Below are 18,586 nucleotides of genomic sequence, written 5' to 3' on the forward strand. Positions count from 1 at the left end.
CTGACACAAATCGGTCTGATTGGGTGCATTGGGTGTAAGTGGGGGGGCTGCCGAAAGGCCTTGTAAAAGTTACTTTATAGAATATAGAGTTTAGAAAATTATAATTAATTAACGAAAATAGATATAAAGAAACGGACTTCGAATTTAGATTAAGATAACATTAGACTATATTCATAAAATAAAAAAGATATAATTTACGACCAAAGTAGCCTAACCCTAAGCCTAATTATAGTATAAGAGTATAAGAGTGGGAAGAATAAGAGTATAAGAGATACTCGCTCATGATGGTGGTCACGCGGGCCTCAGACCGCGGCTTGATAGTGCACGGGAAGTCCTCGGCGCAGACGAGGAATCCAGAGCTGTAGCCTGTCTCATTGCTGACGTCGGGCTCGATAACGTTGCCATGGGCGTCGCGGCCGGGGCCAATGTCAAAGGCCCACACCAGCTTCGCGAACGCTACAAATAGGTTCCTCTCCGCCAAGTGAATGCCGGGGCACAGGCGGCGGCCGCTACCGTATCCGTAGTAGTCGCGGTTGGCGTACTCACCGTTGGCGAGTTCCGACGCCAGTGCCGTCACGCCCTTGTAGTGGTCCGGATCGAACACGTCCGGGTTAGGGAACCGACGCTCATCGTGGTGCATGCCGAAGACGTTGATGAAGATGTCGCTGCCCTTGGGCAGGAACTTGCCGTCGATCCAGTCGTCCTGGGCCAGCGAGTGTGGGAAGGCCAGCGGCGTGACGGGCCGCCAGCGGTGCGCCTCCTTGACGCACGCGGCAATGTATGGCAACCGGACGTAGTCGTCCCACGTCGGTGTGCGGTCTTCGCCAACCACCGCATCTATCTCCTCCTGCGCGCGACGAAGCACCTCGGGCCACTTAGTCAGCGCGTGCAGAAAGGCGATGATGAGCGAGCTGGTTGTGTCGGAACCACCCTCCATCAGCGTGCCGCACAGGAAGTAAAGCCCGTGCCGGTCGAGGCCGATCTTCTCCTCGTCTTGGTCCAGCACGCGGTCCAGGAAGCAGTCGCGGCTGCCCAGTTGCCGGCGACGCTCGATGCCGTACTCGACCCACTCGCCGTAGAGCGCGTTCATTTCGTTGCTGACGTCCTGCGCCCGCGACCGGCACATGCCCAGGAACTTCTCGGGAACGAACTTGAGAAATGGAAAGATGTCAACCGGCGGAGTGTTGCCCGCCTCCATCACCTTGGACCAATTCTCCATCAAAGAATATAGCTTGACCATGTGCTTGGTTTTGATGTCAGGCGTGCGTGTACCGTAGACTGCGCTCGTCAGCAATTCCCATCTTGCTCAGAAGGTTGCCTGCGCAAAAACCAAAAACTGAGGCTTATCTTACTCAAGCTCATGATGATACTGTTGCTGAACCGTTTGGGGTGCTTCATATGCCCCTCGGGGTGCACCACGAAGTCGCGCAGCATCTGGACGGCCTCGGCATTGACCACATCGATGTGGTGCTTCACCACCAATTGCTCCATGAAATATTGGTGTACGAGCTTGCGGCACGTCCTCCAGCGGTCTGAGTACTGCATCAGTAGTAGATGGTCGCCGTTGGAGATGATGCCATTGCCGACGTATGAGGGCGGCCGGAGACTGTATAGATTGGACTTCTTGTCGACCAGCTGCTTGATCAAGCGAGGAGACGAGATGATGATGGACGTGGCCGGCCCGACCTTTAGAGAGAAGATTTCACCATACTGCTTGGCCCACTTCCGGAACTGTAGGTGGGTTCGCTTGGTCGGGATCTGATGTAGGTTGCCGATGATGGGAAGTGTAGGAGGTCCCGGGGGCAGCTTGGCCTCTCGCCTTCCGACGAACAGGACCAGGTACAGAGCCGTCGCGCCGACAAGCACGACCAAGGCGCTGAGTCCAATCATAGCGACGGCTGATACTCTAGAGTGTCAAAGGAAGAGAAGGGGGTGATGATGCATAAGTGGGCAGTGAATGGCCGGTCTGGTTCGGGATCCAAAAGAGACACGGACAGAGAAACGAGGGCTGCCTGGTCGACATCCTCCCCTTCCACGTCTTTTATGCTATAGGATGCCGTCCCAGAAGTCCCAGCTGCGAACGAGAGCTTACCGCAGGTCCGTGGACGCTGACGAACCCCCTGATTCGGTCACACCGCAGTATCGCTAATTACCTGAACTTAGCGTCGGGCGATTCCCCGCATTCCCGGAGAACGGTCATGCCAAGAATCGTGGGGAAACGTGGGGAAGCCGGGGCAACCAACGTGGAGTCCGGCTACACACTAATCTGTAGTGTCCGGGCGAGTGGGCTACCTGCATTGGCCGCGATGATGCGGGTTCTAAACTCGGAAGGGGGGGCGGGGTAGTAAGATTTGCACCGGAGCTAACAAACGGGCCCAGAGTGGGCGACAGCGTGACTAGGCTTGGAATAACGCGAGCTGACAGTTGTTTGACTGCACCGCTGCCGATCGAACGGCGTAAAGAGTGTTGGACACTAATTACAGCTTGCATAACGGAACTCTAGAGCGGCGAGTCTTAGTACACCGCAATCAGACAAGGGGTTGATTAGGTCCCTTAGGGTTGGTAATTAACTACTCTAGATAGAACACCTTCCTCATGACAACCTCCAGTTTTGCTTCGGGGTCCGGTATCATCTCCTTCGACCGCCACGCCACAAACCGGTCTGGCCGCACCAGCACGCAGCCGTCCTCTTCCACTTCTCTATACCGGGCCCAGTCGCGGTACACATCCTCGTAATCTTCCTTCCATCCGATAGAGAAGCTCGCAATATCGACACCAACCTTGCGGCTAACCTTGTCGGCTGCTGATTTCCACGCCTCCCCTCCGGGGCCGGTGAGGAGACAAAAGCGCCCCTTACCAGCGAGGTCGATAGTAGAGAATTTGTTGCCCGGCACCCGCGTGTTTAGCCACGCGTGAGGTAGCCTCATACCAGGGTACGTGGTGATGAGGTGATGGCGAATCGCATCCCGGGGGAATTGCGGGGCGGTATCTGGCGTTTCGTCGTCAAGGTAGACGGCCCCTGAGGTATACTTCTGGTTCATCTCAATCCCCAATCCGTGGAATTCGGTGCCCGTGTTCTCGATGCCCTCGTAGAATTGCTGCCACCTCCTCCGTCCAACCTCGCCCTTGTCCTCAAACTCGGCGAGCACCGCTTTTTGCTTCTCCACGTCTGGCTCGGTCATGCCGATCGCCCTCATCCACGGGTGATGATCTCGGAGCCCCTGATTGGCACGCGTGATAATGTCGACGCCGACCGGCTGCCGCTCAACGCTATACGTTTCGAGGAGGCCGCGGCCTGCGCGTCCAGACATGACGTACGAGATCTTCCACGCCAGGTTGTAGGCGTCCTGAATGCACGTGTTGGACCCCAGACCATTGAAGGGAGGGTGGCGATGGACCGCATCGCCTAGGCTGAAAATGTTGCCGTCCGAATAGTATCTACTCGCCATGTCAGCGTGTCTTGCTCATGTTTGTTTTGCCGTCCGCGGTCGTATCGGGAGCAGGCGTAATTAGATAGGTAGGTAGGTAGGGTAAACTCCCAAGCAAACCAACCCGCTTGTCTACAACCCAACCCCTGACACGTTTACTTACTCGGCCACCGTTTCGTTGATCCACCACTTGCTAACGTCGAGAATCTCAATGTCAACCGAGTCATCGCCAATCATATCTCTCGCTCGGGCAATGTACTCTTCGTTAGATGCCATCATATCATCGGCCTTGACGTCGGCACCCGGCGCCGGTAGGAAGATGAACATCCACTCATTCCACGGCCGGCCCATGCGTACGATGCAAGCCCAACCCCAAGCTGGGTGTTTCTTTTCTGGCTGGAAGACCCAGTGCAGGTTGCCGGTGCGGTTCGCCACGAGGTGAGACATGTCGGCCTTGAGCAGCACGTTGAGCGCCAGGCCCTGGCCCGGCTTCTTAATGAACGGAATGCCAAGTTCGCGGATCACCTGGCTTCGCGCTCCGTCGCAGCCAAAGAGGAAGCGCGATTGTATCCTGAACGTCTTTTTGGTGACGTCGTCTCGAATTTCGCTGATGATGACGTCTGAGTCGCGCGACGGGCGGCTGAAGGAGAGGAAGGTGGTATTAAAACGCAGCGTCCAACCCTTAAGCACCGCTCTGCGGGTGAGGATAGGTTCGAGGTCGGTCTGGGGGAGGTCGACGTGGCTGCACGGGCTTGCTGCGTCATAATCGCCCTGGCATTGCGTGTCAGCACATATTGCTATATATATCGAAACAAACAAGCACCGTGCTAGCTTGCCTTGCGCTTTGGATCGTTGCGCCAGGAGTAGAGGCGTATGTATTCTTCGCCGGCCATGGAGTGACACCATCTGGTGTGCACCATGTTGTGCCCGGCAGCGGCGGCATCTATGCACTGCTTGTCCAACCCGATGTCTCTCAGACACTCCAACGCAGCCATGTTGGTGATGTGAACGCGGGGCGTCTCGGCGCACCCTGGCGCGGCCGATATCATGATGCCGGTCCGCCCATGTGCCGCAAGGAAGCAGGCCAAAGCAGCACCCGCGGGACCGGCTCCGACAATGAGGAGATCAGTTTTGAGAATATCGTTTTCCATCTTGCTTTCCGCGGGAGCTTCGCTGATGTTCAGTCACCGAACTACGGAGAGAAAAAAGGAGAGGGGGGGGTTGGGGAAGGAGAAGAAGAAGATAACAATTAGTTAGCTACGGACGACAGCCAGATCACCGAGGTCTTGGGAACGATGAACGTGCCCCCCTTGCTAGAATTCCGAGCGGTGTGTTGGCCATTATGCTCCGCTTGTAGCCGGCCCCCCTCGAGGGTATATCTTTCCTGTCGGCCCTCGATTGATGGTAGAGACAGAATTCCCGTGTTGGACGTCAGGAGTAGATCATGCCATTCCCTAGCGCGTTCTCCACGAAGAACCCCTACTGCGAACATCGCACCCCACACAAACGGACCAGCTGAGTATGGGCTCGGTGTATTTGCGGGGCATGCGGAGGGCGATGGGGACGAAGATCAGCCGCAGTGGGGGGAAATCCACCCGCTTGGGTAGGATCACGGTTCGGCAAGATGAGAACTGAACTGACCGTAGAAATTTCACACGCCCGGGGCAATATTCTCCTTCCACTCTAGGGGCTGCACCTGTTCATACGTAATTACTCACTGGTGTGGCTCGGAAAAAGGTACTTATGATGCAGGTAGATACAAGTCAGCAAGTGAAGCTGCTCCTCGAAGATCTGAACCTTGATTTAATTAGTCTCGCGAGGGGCTATCATTCACTCTAAAGTCTCGATATTTCACTACAGATTTTATATTACTGCCTACGCGTTCTTCTTCACCTGCATATAACCCAAACAACTAGCTTCACATATACAACAGCTAATATGGCGTCCCAACAACCGCAAAAAATCAGACTGGTGCGTATCGCACATGTCTATTACACTCATGTCGATCTCGATCAAGCCCGTCAGTTCCTACTCGACTTTGGCTTCACCGTAACCGAGGATCGGGGGGATACTGTCTTCTTCAAGGGCTACGGTACCGAGCCGTTCATCTACTGCGCGACCAAGGGACCAGAAAATGTATTCGGCGGCGCGGGGTTTGTTGTCGAGTCAATGGCAGACCTAGAACTCGCATCCAAGACACTACCCAAGGCGACCTCCATCGAGGACTTGGACGCTCCCGGTGGCGGCAAGCGGGTGACCTTTTACGATCCGGTCGACAACTTCCCCTTCCACCTTGTCTACGGCCAGAGTTCGATCCCCGTGACCGCCCACCTCCCAGAGCTTGAGTACAACTATCCCCAGAGCAAGCACCGCGACGTCAACAAGACGCAACGCTTCAAGAAGGGCCCAGCCCCTGTGCACAAACTGGGCCACTTTGGCTGCTGTGTCACCGACTTCGCCAACGCGCTCGACTTTTACACGACGCGCTTCAACTTCAAGCCGAGCGATCTGATCCACGACGACAAGGGCAGGGACATAACGACCTTTCTCCATCTCGATCGGGGTATGGAACGGGTTGATCACCACACGTTTTTCTTCTTTGAGGGTGAGTACCGTCATTCGCTAGATAACAACTCCAGTGGGAAGAACGCTAGAAGGCACGAGTTTACTCAAAAGGCGGCACGCCGTACGCAGGGCCCAAGTTCCACGTCCATCATTCGAGCTTTGAGGTGCACGATTTTGACATCCAGTCGCTAGGCCACCAATGGCTGCGCGACAAGGGATATAACCTCGTCTGGGGTGTTGGCCGGCACGTCCTTGGCTCACAAATCTTTGATTACTGGTACGACCGCTCGGGATTCATCCTCGAGCACTACGGTAATTACGTCCCATACCTACCTCAACCTGGCGCGGGTCGAGTCGAAATTACGGACTTGTCGGAAGCTGATGAGGACTATGCCTAGTGGACGGCGATTTGGTCGATGAGACGACACCGATCAGTCGGTCACAGGCGGGGCCCGATAGTTTGCACGTCTGGGGGCCTCCGCTCCCGCCTACGTTCCTGGAATGAGGGGAGCCTTCATTTTGCTTGTCCTTCCTGGCGAATACATAATACGCAAGTATCAGAAACACTATTTTGTTCCCGCCTGTTAATCATACCGAACTTGCTCTGCGGTGTGGTTAGACTTATGTGCGATCTATCTACCTCTGGATAAGCACCGGTTTCTTTGGACGCAAGGGCCCTGTTGTAAACCTTGAGCTGAGCGTTCTGTATTGCGCATGTCAGATAACTTGTCTGCGAGGACGATCGGGTAGCGGATGCTGGGTCGATGGTCTCGGTTGTGTACGCGCCGCCGGATAGGAGCCCGCTGTTGAAGCCAGATCGGCTCGGGCGCAGGTAGATGGTCATGAGAGCTTCAGCAAACTATGTGTTGGTCGGGTCCACCCAGTTGGAATACGACACCTGGAGTGGACCGCGGGAGGAAGAGCGCACGTAGAAAACAGTCGGGTCGGACACGAAGGTGGCGTTGGGCGTGGCGCGCTTCTCCCATTCGGGATGCGCGAGAGTCGATGACTTAATAACAAATGGCAGCATGTTCTCCCAAGTGAAGCTATCGTGGCCAGCAAGCTCTGCCCAGCGCCGGTGTCTCTGCCTGGTGGCGCGATGATAATTAGGCCTTTTGTTGATGGATGAGGTGCCGCCTACTAACCCTAACCCTAAGCCCGCCTCGACCACTGCGACCGACCAGAGCCCCAACCGTCCTCTCTGACTTGGGCGGCTGAGATCCGGGTTAGTGAGTAATACTTAATTATGCACTGTAATATGCCCTCATCTTGTCCGGCGTGCTACTACACAGGCGGAATAGAACACCAGTTAGGTTGGTAGGTAACCTGATAGTTGTCTCACGTCTTCTCCATTTTTCTTAATTACAATGTTACCAACTCGCCCTGAAGTCGCCCCCGAATTCACTCCGTACTAGCATATCCTCTTCGCGGGTGCTCTTGTCACCCGTTCTCGGGTGTTTCGATCGTAACTTGCACTGTATCCACTGAGGGGACGTCCCTCTGCACCCTAACGGCGACCAAGGGAGTCGTCCTGTTCGCCGGCGTGTTTCACTCGCCTCAGCTCCTCATGTTTTCCGGCGTGGGGCCCCGGGCCCTGCTCGACTCGCTACGGATCCCAGTTATCTCCGACCTACCCGGTGTAGGGCAAAACCTCCAAGACACTATCTTCATCTCGATCCAGAGCGGTGTCAAAACGCCATCGTTGGCAAGCGAGCTGGCCGACCCAAATCGACTGGGGCCCAATCTCGCGGCGTACATCAACACGAAAACGGGTCCTTACAGCTCCGCGGGTGGTTATATAGCCTTTCAGAAGCTGCTAGCCGCGTCCCGCGCGGTTTTCTCGGCCCGCACCATGGATGGCTCACCGACCCTGCGAACGCCGAGGTCGCCGTCGCCGCATTTAAATGTCTTCGCCAGGCCTGGAGCTCGCCTCTTCTCAGCAGCTGGAAGGTAGGTCCCGAGGTCACGCTCGGCCAGTCCGTAGAGACAGACGAGCAGATCCTGGACTATATCCGGAACAAGGCCATCCAGATGTGGCACGCGAGTGCCACCGACGCCATAGATACCGACCCGGCCAATGGCGCCGTGGTTAACTAGCGTGCCAAAGTCTTCAGCGTATAGACTGCGAGTCGCGGACGCCTCTGCTCTGCCATTCGCCCTGCCAGGGCATCCTCAGTTGACCATATACACGTTCGCCGAAAATATTGCGGCGTTGATTCTAGGGGATAAACAATAATTAGTTATAACATAGAACGACGAGGATCAATCTATTGGCAGTTCCCGAACGGGGCCTGGTGTTCACCTTAGAGACCAACGATACTAAGGTTACTTAGGTGAATAGAATCCAAGATTAATATATTCCTATATGATTTCTTTCCATGAACACCCTACCTTCAGCTGCTCGCCCTTTACGAGTGACACAGCTCTCGTTTCGTGAACAAGAATTCTTAGTATTACATTCCGGTTCTGCTTCCCTAGGTTCATACAGCGCAACCTTGGTCCATAACCTAACTCCGTGGAAACTTGAGTTTTATTGTATTCCCCAGACCTAGGTAATTGAGTGCATTAATACCAGACTCTTAGTGTGTGTGAAGGGAGAGAGCCTATCCTTCGGGTTCCAAGACAACACGATCACAGCTAATATGTGTATCATGCCCGCTCAGGCAAACCACTTGCGTACAGCAACGTCAAACTCCTCAGGCTTTCTCCCCAGGATCCTTTCCAAGTCAGGAGTAACAACCGCCGTCTCCCCCGCCCGGATGGCATCCCAAGCCGTCGCCCATGTTCTCGCCAGTTCCTCTGACCCAAACTTTGCCAACACCTGGGGCAACTTCACATATTCGTCCACTGGGACCGGCTTGATCTTGACCTTCCTCTGTGCAATGCTGCTCAACACGTCGACAGTTTCCGCAAGCGACCACACTCTTGGCCCCGTCAGCAGCACAGTGCGGTTCAAGAACTCAAAGCCCTTCTTGTCTGCTGCATGGTTTGCAATCAACCGCGCTGTCGCCTCGCCAAGCTCGTCACGTTTCACCCACGAAACGCCGGGCCCGAAGCCGTCGTGCGGGATGCGAATCTCCCCATGATCTACCTCTTCGGGCTGGCGGGGGTCAAAAAAGGCTGTGTAAATCGGCGTTGATTCCGAGTACAAACCCTCGCGGATCACGGTGTAAGAGAAAGAACCGGCAGGAGCTTCCGCCGCCAGTTTGGCAAGGTGGCGTTCGGTGTCGAGATGAGCTTGCATTACTTCTGCAAGCGAGTGGTCTTGGTAGTTGCCTGCGAAACCGAGAGAGCTGTAGAATATGTGTGTGACGCCGGCTCTTTTAGCAGCATCAACCGCAGGAAGGTGGACCTGTTACGGGCGCGAGGAATCAGCTATCCGCAACAACCTGCAGTGATGATGCTATAAGGGGTCCGGAGTTGGCATAATTACCTTGGTCCTGTAGTCGTAAACATGGCTAGGATATGAGATGAGGAATAGCGTGTCGATTCCAGAGAAGACAGCTTCGAGTTCCGATGGCGTACTCTCATATGATGCCTTGCGCACTTGAACTCCAGCTTCGATATACGTTTGCGCGACCTTCTCGGGGTAGCGATTGATCAAAATTACTTGGTCATTAGGAACAAGCCGTAGGAGGTGGGTGTAAGTGCTCGTTCCGAGCGCCCCGGATGCTGGAAAGATGCCAATCGTCATTCTTGTGCTTGTTTCTTGGGATGCTTGCTGTCAAACGTTTCTCTTGTGACATCAAATCTCGAAACTGACAACTTAAAGCCTGTGACAAAAAAGAGACTTCTAGCGGATGCTTAGAAATCCGATGGCTACCAGCTCCACTACTTACCCCTCTTGGAGCAAGCAATTCATTGGCATGATGTAACAAATGAATCGGGTTTCCACCCTTTCCCAGCTTGGCTAAAACACCGGAGATTTTTGGAAATATCGGACTTTAGATAAGTCGGACCCCCCATAGCTGGACATTTCGGAGGCTTTCAACACGGTAAACCACACCTAGCTGTTGGCAACCCTCCGAAGTTAGACTTCCCAAGGTGACTAGTTCTTTGGGTAAAGGACTGGCTTACCGGCTGGGAGGCTGCCCTTTTTTAACGGCGTATCGGCTTCTCTGACGGCGATACGAGCAGGGGTTCCCTAGGGCTCCCCCCTCTAGTTCTCTTCATCCTAATTATACATTATGTCCCTCTTTATATAACTGAAAGAGGAGCACCCCTATCTAGTAGCCTGGTAAAGCCTACAGAGTCAGCTAGGTTCTTAGGAGTCTTACTAGACTGGAAACTTAACTAGAAGGCTAACCTGGGAAAAGTAAAGTAGAAAATGAAGACCTAGTGCTATACTCTATCAAGGATCGCGGCGAAGACGTAGGGCCTAAGGCTGGCTAAAGTGTGGGAGGTACATATAACGTGCATCTAGTTAGCGCTAGCCTATAATTAGTGTGTCGTCCTTCTATACCCCTATTAAGAACGGGGGAAAGCTGATAATAAAGGGGATTACCAAGGCCCTAGGGAAGCTTCAAGGGAGAGCCTCCGGATCGTAACAGGGGCTTTTAAGGCTACTCCTATTTGTAACCTCGAAATATTAGAGACATAGGTGCCGCCAGGCTCGCCGACTTCGAGGCTAGACTTTAACGACCTGCCCTTGATGACAGCTGAGCGGGCAAGAAGTCCCTATAGAGCATCGTCTACGTCCCCTGCGGCAAGACATATCAGATATCTAACTCGAGGGCGAATAGTAGAACCCGACCACGAACATGTAGACCTTAGAGGCTGACGGCGGTAGAGGAAGCTGCGAGCATAATAGCATGCCAGACTAGGAGAACTACTAACACGGGTAGGGTAGTAGAGGAAGCCTAGAGAGAGAGATAGCTAAAGGAACGAGACGGCCGGGCCACTACGAGGCTAGCTAACGACTTAGATCACCAACAGGAGACTATATTTAAAGACTAGGATCTAAAGAGGTATAAGGGACTTAATAAGGCTAAAAGCTCGTTGCTAATCTAAATTCTAACTGGAACCATAGGACTCTGAGACTTCCTATTTACGCGGGGAGTGCCAGAGGTCCTGAGGCCTACCTGCGAGTATGGGGACGGGCAAGAGATCGCCGAACACCTGGTGGTGTGGTGTTTGGCCCTACTGTTAACTCGAAGATGGGAGAGAGCGGAAGTGTGAACGCTACGGGACTTTTATTCTGTTCTACAGGGTACTAGTCCTTCAAACGTACGGCTGATGCGGAGGATACTAGGCTGGTTGATGGATTCGGGAAGGCTGCCGATGTACAACTTGGCCAGGAGGCTCGAGCTGGAACCAGCACTGATGTCCCTCCCTTCGAAGGCCAGGAGGCCTTCTCTCTTTGTACTCACAGGCTCATTCACTTGCGTTTTTCCATGATTGTCGGTATGGGTTTTCATCCGGCCCGCGAGGGCGCGGTTTTCCTGTACAGTAATCAAACAGTAACGTCCGGCACGCCCTTGGGCATAGTGGTATAGGAATGATAAATGGTATCCCCTAAACTCCTGACAACCCTCGCTTGCCTGATGCATTCGACTTGGACCTGCCAACGCCGCCTGTTCAAATACAAGACGAGAGAATAAGCCGCCGATGCCAGCTCTTGGTCTGTGATGGGAGAAACAGTCAGTCTTGTCGTAGTCTTTTGGGCACGGTAATCACACCACTCCCACTCGTAGTCGTCAGAGGCAGCATCGAGAGAACTTACCTGTCGAGACGGGTGTACCACCTGGCGAGCAACAGACCCCTTAGTTCGATCCCCACGATGAGCCGCTTGAGCCCGAGCCCGTACTATAGTAGCCGGAGTCGTGATCGTAACACCGTTGACAGAGTTGGGCACTGACGACGAGGGTAGTGTTTTGTCGCCTACCCGGGTGTGGCTCTCGCCCCTGCGGCCGACTGCTGCATCGCACAATGGTGGTTCGGATCACAGCACGGCAACGGCGGCAGAGGGTCTGGGTATATTGGCAGATCCTGGGTGTAGGTAAGCCGGAGAACACAGTGACAGATTGGTGAGTAAAAGAGGTTAATACAAGGCGTGGGGAACAGTGGCCTGCCACTTGAAGAGGTAGAGTATGTCTTAAATAGTTGATGGTGCTTACTTGACAATCAGGAGCCGTCTTCTCTCGACCGTCCTTTTATATATCTCTGGAGAGAACCTCCCAGCACAATACCAGGGAGTAGGCGTCCCATCTCGGCCTGTTCCAGATACCTTCCCCCCTGCCGTTTAAAATTAGAGCAGATACCGCGAGTGTGATGGCCTAGAGACCTCGAGGCCGGCTCTGGAAGCAAAGCACTACAAAGGTTGGATAATGGAAGGACTGGTCAGAGAAACGCCGCCGTGGTGGCCTTCTCGCGGGACCCTCACACGGTGGCAGAGCAGGGCGGAAAAGGGGCTTGGAACGGAAATGTGACATCGAGCGTCGCTAAGGATGTGTGATTTGGGAGGGAAGCAGCCGGCCGAGCGCTGTCGACCATGGTGCTTGTTTGAGTGCCTGTTTGACATGACGCCGGGGCTCAGGTCATGGCCAGGGAGCGCCACCAGAACCCCTGGCTGTGCTGTTGGCGCGGCATGACAACCAACTGTTCGATGTCTGCATCGGTTCCGTTGGGACCAGGGAGAGGTATGGGGATGTGGGGCCCATTCCTGGCATGTACTCGTGTGTGGCTACGCGTGTCCGTCCCTGGCTAACATAGAACATAACGTTACAGTGTGGCCTACACCACCTCCTCCAGGATTCTGAATCCTAGCACGGTACTTGCCGCCACTGTCTTTTTGGCGCAGCCAGGATTCTGATTCCTGGAGGAAGTATACTTTCGGTTATTGGCACGATCCTGATGACTAAGCCAAGGCTGTCTCACATATATACTGTACATTCTTACCCCGCCAGAACCTTTCAGGTTCCAGGTTATGTCGCCATCCCACATCATCCTAAGGTCCCTTTGTCGTGTCAAAACTTTCAACACACGCATCCTGCACTTCCTTACTCATTCCACGATGCCCAGAAACAGAGAGTACCATATAGATAACGAGACCCGTACGGCCTTACAAACTAAGACCGGTGTACGATTCCTTCTTCGTACCAAGCTAAAGGCCGAGTCTCGACACTCTTCGGATGTCATCCCTTGGGCATAAAGTCTCTCGGAAAAGGTCACCAGGGCCGTGGCGGAAGCAGCCGGGCACCAACTGACCCATTTCGCCATACAGTTAAACGTGATCCAGCTACTAAGCCACCGGCTATACGCGCTCATCTGCTACGATCTCTTCCTCTATAAATACGACGAGGAAGTACGAAGCCAGTTCTCGCAAAACCCCTATCAGCCAATCCACGAAATTATTAAGCGGGGAAATAGCTGCCATGTCATCAGGAGCAAGCGACTAGACGATATAGTGGCAAACGAGTACAAGCGGCGGCAGGAGTGCGATAACGGCCCACGGCCGTACTTTGCGGATAGCCTCTATCCGCCCCTGTATGTCGATGGGAGGCGGGTCGAGAGGTCTAAGGATGGAACGCGCGATCCTGACGAACCGGAAGGATGGGACTGGGAGCGGCGTTGGGTGTTTGGGCCGGAAGAGGATGAGTTGAAGGGGGGCGGGGAGGAGGAGTGACCTCGGCAAAAGTTAGTAAGAGAGGGGCAAGGGTCTTTCATCTTTACAAGCAAGTAGAAGAGCGTACTTTTATTAAGTGGTCAAATTCGGTGGCTGAGAATGGTGTGCAAGATGAGGTTAGGTAGGATATACTGTCAAATTGATTTCATCGAATGTATATGTACACTTAATTAGTCCGAAGCTCTGGTGGCTGGTAGTTGAGCCTACTTACTAGTATCCTCTGCCCTTGAGTCCTCTGTTCTAAACTAATAGAAGGTATCACATTAGACATCTCGACTATACTTACTAAGGTGTAGGATATCTATATATAAGCTAATAATGGAGACAGAAAATAATAAGAATTACGGGTGATGGGTTATCCCTAATAACCCTAGACCCGTCTCCTTTGCGAGGTGAGAAATGGTGTCCGTCGGACAAGGGAGGCGTATGACTAGATATGTACGAACACAAAGGTTAGTGAAATCTCCCTGGTACACGGCTGTGATGGAAGACTCGTCTCATCGCCTCTGTTTCATACTAATTATGGAGATCTCGCATCTCCTACAGTACTTGCCTTCTAATTAATTATCTCGAGGGCATACGACATGCGTCATAATTATTTCTTATAAGAACCAATGGCATCTTGAATTGTAAAGCAGCAGAACGAACCTCCTACCCGGGAAGGAGCACGTCGTCCAATCCATCCCGTGATATCTTATGCTATTTCACCAAAGCTTCCGCCTAAATTTCAATAGTCGGCACTACAGTTGGTCATACAGAGCGGTTGCAACCTAAGCCACAGCGACTTGGGGGAGTCATATCTGCGCCCCTATCCGAGGCTCCGCCGATGCGCTGTATACGCTATTTATACGGGCAGGTCTTTCGACAGAGCATCGTGGAGGAGTAACATTTCGATTTCTTCCGTCCGCCTCATTCGGATTTTTTCTTTTTTTTTTTTTTTTTTTTTGCACTGCGCGAGGGGTGAGCATCTCTCCCGGCGACACGAACAAAATACCACGTCCAGACGTGTTCCAAAGATAAGGTGCTGTCCGCTAGGGCAATATGTTGGGATTCTTCTGTTGGTCCAGCTGCAGAGTGACCCTGGAAACTCTCAAGGTTCGCATAGCACCCGTCCGAGCCTAAATTAACTGATATGCATGTAATATAAGAAAAGACGACTGGAATAAGCAAGATCAACAGTATGACGCGGCATAGCGAAGAAGACGCTAGGGTAGCAGTATGCCCGGTACTCAAGAGCCAGTATCGGCATCCTGGTTTGCTTGAGCTATGCGACGTAGGCCACTCAGCATCCACCCTTGACGCTGGCTCGAGGACGAAACTCAAAAATGCAGTGGAAAGCGCTTGCCCTCGCAGTCTTCGTTGGCCGCAACGTTGACCAGGGAACCCCCGTGACCCCTTCGCCATGGCTCCCAGTGCCGTCAGCGATACCACCGATGCTCCGATTCCAATGTTCACAGCTCGTCATCGACCGTCTTGACCCTCTCGGCAGCCCGGGGTTGATACCATCACCACATCTTCACCTAATTGTCGGGGGCAATTCCTTCAACGCGACCATGGACCCCGCTACTCACGATCTAGTCACGGGCTCGACATGCACTACCTGCACCTTTTCAGAGGACTTCTCCAACTATTGGACCGCCGTAATGTATTTCCGAGCCCGCAATGGCACCTACAAGCTCGTACCGCAGAGTCCAAAACTTGGCCTGACCGGGAGCGGGGCCGTCACTGTCTACTACATCCCGCCCCATGATCGGAGCGTCGGCGTTACTGCCTTCAAGCCGGGATTCCGGATGTTGGTCGGGGATGCTGCAAGTAACAAGCCTGGCCAGGATCCCAAGGTATGGTAAGTAGCGACCCCCTTCATAGTTACCTCGGACTCCAACTGTTTCGGATCTTGATTTCCAAGCTCCAATCTACATCTCTTGAGCCTCACCGCTGACACGGTTATTTACAAGCCATCGTTGCATGCCGAAGGAAGGCGAGCTTAGCCACCTGAACTGTGCTCCTCCAGATTCGCAAGAATTCCCCAAGGAGCCCTGTGCTGGAGGCATCCGTTCGGTTATCACCTTCCCTACGTGCTGGGATGGTGTGAATTTGGACACTCCAGTCATAAGAGTCACGTTGCCTATCTGATTTCAGGAAACACCGATATCACCCCTGATGCCGGAACCTGCCCGGACACTCATCTAGTCAAGATCCCGTAGGTCATGTTGGAAACGATTTGGGATGTAAGGACACATATGCATTATATGCATTGCGTACTCGCCGACGCCTCGAGTTTACTTCCAACTGCTGACTTGATTGCCTTAGACTACGCCGTTCAACGACAAGAAGTTATGGCCCGAGGACGGTTCGCAACCGTTCGTCTGGAGCACCAATGACAAGTAAGCTACCGACAATCGTCACGGAAACATCTCGTTGTGGCTGGCCTAACTTGTGGCTTGCAGGGACGGCTATACTTAACATGGCGATTACGTGTTTGGCTGGAAAGATGATTCTCTCCAACGGGCCATGGATGCGCACTGTACGGGAGACGTTTGCGACGTTCTGGAGCGGCAAAGCGTCGAAGAATCCGTTAAGTGCACAATTGAACAGACTGTGAAAGATGATGTTGATGGATGTAAGTTTTCTCTGGCCTTTAGGATCGTTTGCCTGTCTTAATTAACCATTTGGTAGGGGTCACCAGCATTCCGGGCCAGGAGCCCTTGGTCTGACAGGTTCCCGAGCCGTCATGAACCAGAACACAACACATTCAATGTTTCCATTTGTATTCATGTTAGCATTCAAGCGTGGTGCACCATCTAGAGCTTAACTAGATCCTGCCGAGATCCCTCAGCCCACACGAAGTTTAAGGTTCAACCCTGTAAGTAGGATGCTATTCCTCTTCAGCCTAGCACTCGAGTGTCGTGATAGCTTGAATTACAAACTCTGGTGTTGTTTTGTTCATCCGCTTCGCTAGACGTCGGGAAAGTTGACATATCGAGTGTGACCAGTACTTAATTAGAGCAAAGACAACATAAAGATAGCAGGACACGTGCATCCGGTGCCCACTTGTAGGCTAAGTATCTTGCCTTGGAGATACGGAAGAGGAAACTAATGCAAGAGGAACGTTGGACTTACGGATACCTAAGGTGTTTCGGTCAATAGTTACGTCAACGAACAGTGAGAAAGCGTAGAGACTTGCAGAGGGGAGATTTTGGGTTCTCTATTATCGCCAGACGTTGATAGTTCCCTGACCCTCGGCCATTGTTCCATGAACTCATTACAAAGTATCCGCCTGACTATCTATATTGAGACGCTCTCAGCGGTGCAGCCCCCCGCTGTATCCGCAAGTAGTTGCTCTGTTCTACAGTGCTCCTGTCAAACACAAACCACCACCGCTCATAAAGCACCTGGCCGACTTCCCAGTGTGTCTCGTCGTAGGGGTCTGATCCCCATATTCGTATCCCTTCGCCGGCGTCCTCCATGTCGTAGATGAAATTGACCAGCCGTGGTGTATCCATCAAACCAATCTCAGCACTCTGCTCGGTGAGGCTCAAGACCTCGATCAGTCGATCCCTTACTGGAGGCCACGGGAACAGATCCAGCACTGGGTGATGTGGCACCGACAGCTGAGCAGCAGTTGGCCGCCATGCTGGCGGAATTTCCGAGGGGTCGGGGCCGAGCCCAAGGTTGAAGGGCGAAATCGAGGTCAAAGAAAACACGGAGGATGCGGCATTAAGGCGCATCGCAATGCGGAAGAGGCCACGGAGCAGGGTCAAAGGTGGAACCTGGAGGAAATAGCTATCTGGAAAAGTAGTGCTGCTAGAGGCGATCGAGGAGGTCCCGTCGCCAAATGTGTAGTCGTCCGCCAGTGAAGGTGAGGTGCGGATTGTGTGGTCAGGGTTGAATGTGTCGGACCCAATATTATAATACGGCGAGGTAGCTGACAGAAGCTGGAGCTCATCTTTGTTGAAATTTCCAACGTTGGATAGGGTAGTACTGTCCAAGGGGAACGTCAAGTGCTCGGAGGACGGCTGTTGTTCATCTAACGTTTCATGCGATCCTCGCTGAGGATTGGTTTCATCAGCAGAACAAGGCGATGCATCGCCCTCCAATTCGGCCTGGTTCTCCGTCAAGCGCTGGTGCAAACCCTCCGCTCGGGCGGCAAGTCGAGCCTCTCGCTTGCGTTGTCCTGGATGAAACCGTGTCAGCGACCTCTCCACTCGGCACCGAGGCAAGGGGAGGCCTCCTCACGATATCGCCGCTGCGCAAGCACGTTCAAGATACGCTTGCGCTCCGCCGCGTTCTCGTGGATATCTGGAATGTCTAGCGCCGGCGCAGGTTTGCGAATCCTCTGCCGACTTCGGGAACCGTCGTTCATCTGGGACATAATTATGTTTTGACAATTTGCTTTACAACCTTGTGTTACGCAACAAAGCGGTTTCGATCCTGTTGAGTGCGGGGTCCCTCGGCGCCTTCTGCAGGAGCTCAGTGTGGATTACATACAGATTCTACTGTACGTACAACTTTACCTCCTGCCGCCGTAGCTAGAATGCCCGCCCATGCGCGTTCCCTTCTACATCTGAAAGTGTGACATTGATAGTGTCTCATTCGAATCAGGTCATCTTAAACCTGGCGCGTTTAAGCACTAAATTAACGCCACCTGCATGATTCTACTCCGTAGCGTATGTACAATACATACATGTAAGGTAAATATCGAAGTACGGATAGTTATTATTGAATTGATTGTCTCCCTTTGGATGTGGGTTGCTATACCAGAGACCCCAGTGAGATTACATCTTCCTTTTTCAAGAACAGGAGACTAATACCGACTAGCTAGTCCAACTCCGTTCCTTATACCCAAAGCACACTAAGGTCCAGTACTTGGCGGTTTGTCCTGATCAGCCCCCTCTGATGCTCTAACAGGCTACGTCCGTGTTAGGCTTCGTTCGGAGTGAGCTTTCGGCGTTGAGTTAGCATCGCAACT

At 53.2% G+C, this 18,586-nt stretch overlaps 9 protein-coding genes across 9 annotated transcripts; 4 read left to right on the forward strand and 5 right to left on the reverse strand.

The window, feature by feature from the left end:
• Positions 1-194: 194 nt before the first annotated feature.
• Positions 195-1,890, reverse strand: P884DRAFT_281326 (putative cytochrome P450; the record flags this gene model as incomplete). The annotated part of the gene is made up of 3 exons (XM_069443534.1): positions 195-222; positions 276-1,278; positions 1,353-1,890. The coding sequence occupies 3 exons, from the start codon at positions 1,888-1,890 to the stop codon at positions 195-197; spliced, it is 1,569 nt and encodes a 522-aa protein (XP_069293233.1).
• A 680-nt stretch (positions 1,891-2,570) lies between these two features.
• Positions 2,571-4,627, reverse strand: P884DRAFT_319986 (FAD binding domain-containing protein; the record flags this gene model as incomplete). The annotated part of the gene is made up of 3 exons (XM_069445370.1): positions 4,265-4,627; positions 3,592-4,199; positions 2,571-3,438 (listed from the first exon to the last, which is right to left on the reverse strand). Exons 1-3 carry the CDS (start codon positions 4,577-4,579, stop codon positions 2,571-2,573), a joined length of 1,791 nt encoding a protein of 596 aa, XP_069293234.1. The 5' UTR covers positions 4,580-4,627.
• A 668-nt stretch (positions 4,628-5,295) lies between these two features.
• P884DRAFT_319994 (Glyoxalase/Bleomycin resistance protein/Dihydroxybiphenyl dioxygenase) lies at positions 5,296-6,498 on the forward strand (the record flags this gene model as incomplete). Its single annotated transcript, XM_069445371.1, has 3 exons — positions 5,296-6,033; positions 6,123-6,305; positions 6,392-6,498. Exons 1-3 carry the CDS (start codon positions 5,367-5,369, stop codon positions 6,496-6,498), a joined length of 957 nt encoding a protein of 318 aa, XP_069293235.1. The 5' UTR covers positions 5,296-5,366.
• Positions 6,499-6,577: 79 nt separating this feature from the next.
• Positions 6,578-7,023, reverse strand: P884DRAFT_303803 (uncharacterized protein; the record flags this gene model as incomplete). The annotated part of the gene is made up of 3 exons (XM_069445053.1): positions 6,578-6,597; positions 6,648-6,852; positions 6,922-7,023. 3 exons carry the CDS (start codon positions 7,021-7,023, stop codon positions 6,578-6,580), a joined length of 327 nt encoding a protein of 108 aa, XP_069293236.1.
• Positions 7,024-7,560: 537 nt separating this feature from the next.
• On the forward strand, positions 7,561-8,090 carry P884DRAFT_303804 (uncharacterized protein; the record flags this gene model as incomplete). Its single annotated transcript, XM_069445054.1, has 2 exons — positions 7,561-7,877; positions 7,937-8,090. The coding sequence occupies 2 exons, from the start codon at positions 7,561-7,563 to the stop codon at positions 8,088-8,090; spliced, it is 471 nt and encodes a 156-aa protein (XP_069293237.1).
• Positions 8,091-8,378: 288 nt separating this feature from the next.
• P884DRAFT_233159 (uncharacterized protein) lies at positions 8,379-9,759 on the reverse strand. The gene is made up of 2 exons (XM_069439872.1): positions 9,427-9,759; positions 8,379-9,345 (listed from the first exon to the last, which is right to left on the reverse strand). The coding sequence occupies exons 1-2, from the start codon at positions 9,685-9,687 to the stop codon at positions 8,653-8,655; spliced, it is 954 nt and encodes a 317-aa protein (XP_069293238.1). The 5' UTR covers positions 9,688-9,759; the 3' UTR covers positions 8,379-8,652.
• A 3,246-nt stretch (positions 9,760-13,005) lies between these two features.
• On the forward strand, positions 13,006-13,617 carry P884DRAFT_281330 (uncharacterized protein; the record flags this gene model as incomplete). The annotated part of the gene is made up of 2 exons (XM_069443535.1): positions 13,006-13,125; positions 13,159-13,617. 2 exons carry the CDS (start codon positions 13,006-13,008, stop codon positions 13,615-13,617), a joined length of 579 nt encoding a protein of 192 aa, XP_069293239.1.
• Positions 13,618-15,050: 1,433 nt separating this feature from the next.
• P884DRAFT_288321 (uncharacterized protein) lies at positions 15,051-16,340 on the forward strand (the record flags this gene model as incomplete). The annotated part of the gene is made up of 6 exons (XM_069443938.1): positions 15,051-15,460; positions 15,573-15,692; positions 15,725-15,806; positions 15,928-16,001; positions 16,065-16,237; positions 16,294-16,340. The coding sequence occupies 5 exons, from the start codon at positions 15,051-15,053 to the stop codon at positions 16,078-16,080; spliced, it is 702 nt and encodes a 233-aa protein (XP_069293240.1). The 3' UTR covers positions 16,081-16,237; positions 16,294-16,340.
• A 558-nt stretch (positions 16,341-16,898) lies between these two features.
• P884DRAFT_213103 (uncharacterized protein) lies at positions 16,899-17,989 on the reverse strand (the record flags this gene model as incomplete). Its single annotated transcript, XM_069439191.1, has 2 exons — positions 16,899-17,791; positions 17,854-17,989. The coding sequence occupies 2 exons, from the start codon at positions 17,987-17,989 to the stop codon at positions 16,899-16,901; spliced, it is 1,029 nt and encodes a 342-aa protein (XP_069293241.1).
• Between the last annotated feature and the right edge of the window lie 597 nt (positions 17,990-18,586).

The sequence above is a fragment of the Thermothelomyces heterothallicus genome (genome assembly GCF_042370625.1).
Source record: "Thermothelomyces heterothallicus CBS 202.75 unplaced genomic scaffold P884_scaffold_47, whole genome shotgun sequence".
Lineage (NCBI taxonomy): Eukaryota > Fungi > Ascomycota > Sordariomycetes > Sordariales > Chaetomiaceae > Thermothelomyces > Thermothelomyces heterothallicus.

What these genes read in the sequence shown, in the direction of transcription:
- P884DRAFT_233159 (XM_069439872.1), bottom strand. Translation starts at nt 9,687, where the DNA reads ATGACGATTGGCATCTTTCCAGCATCCGGGGCGCTCGGAACGAGCACT. An exon ending in TTTACGACTACAGGACCAAG is followed by an intron (nt 9,346 to 9,426) that starts GTAATTATGCCA and finishes CGCCCGTAACAG; the next exon opens with GTCCACCTTCCTGCGGTTGA.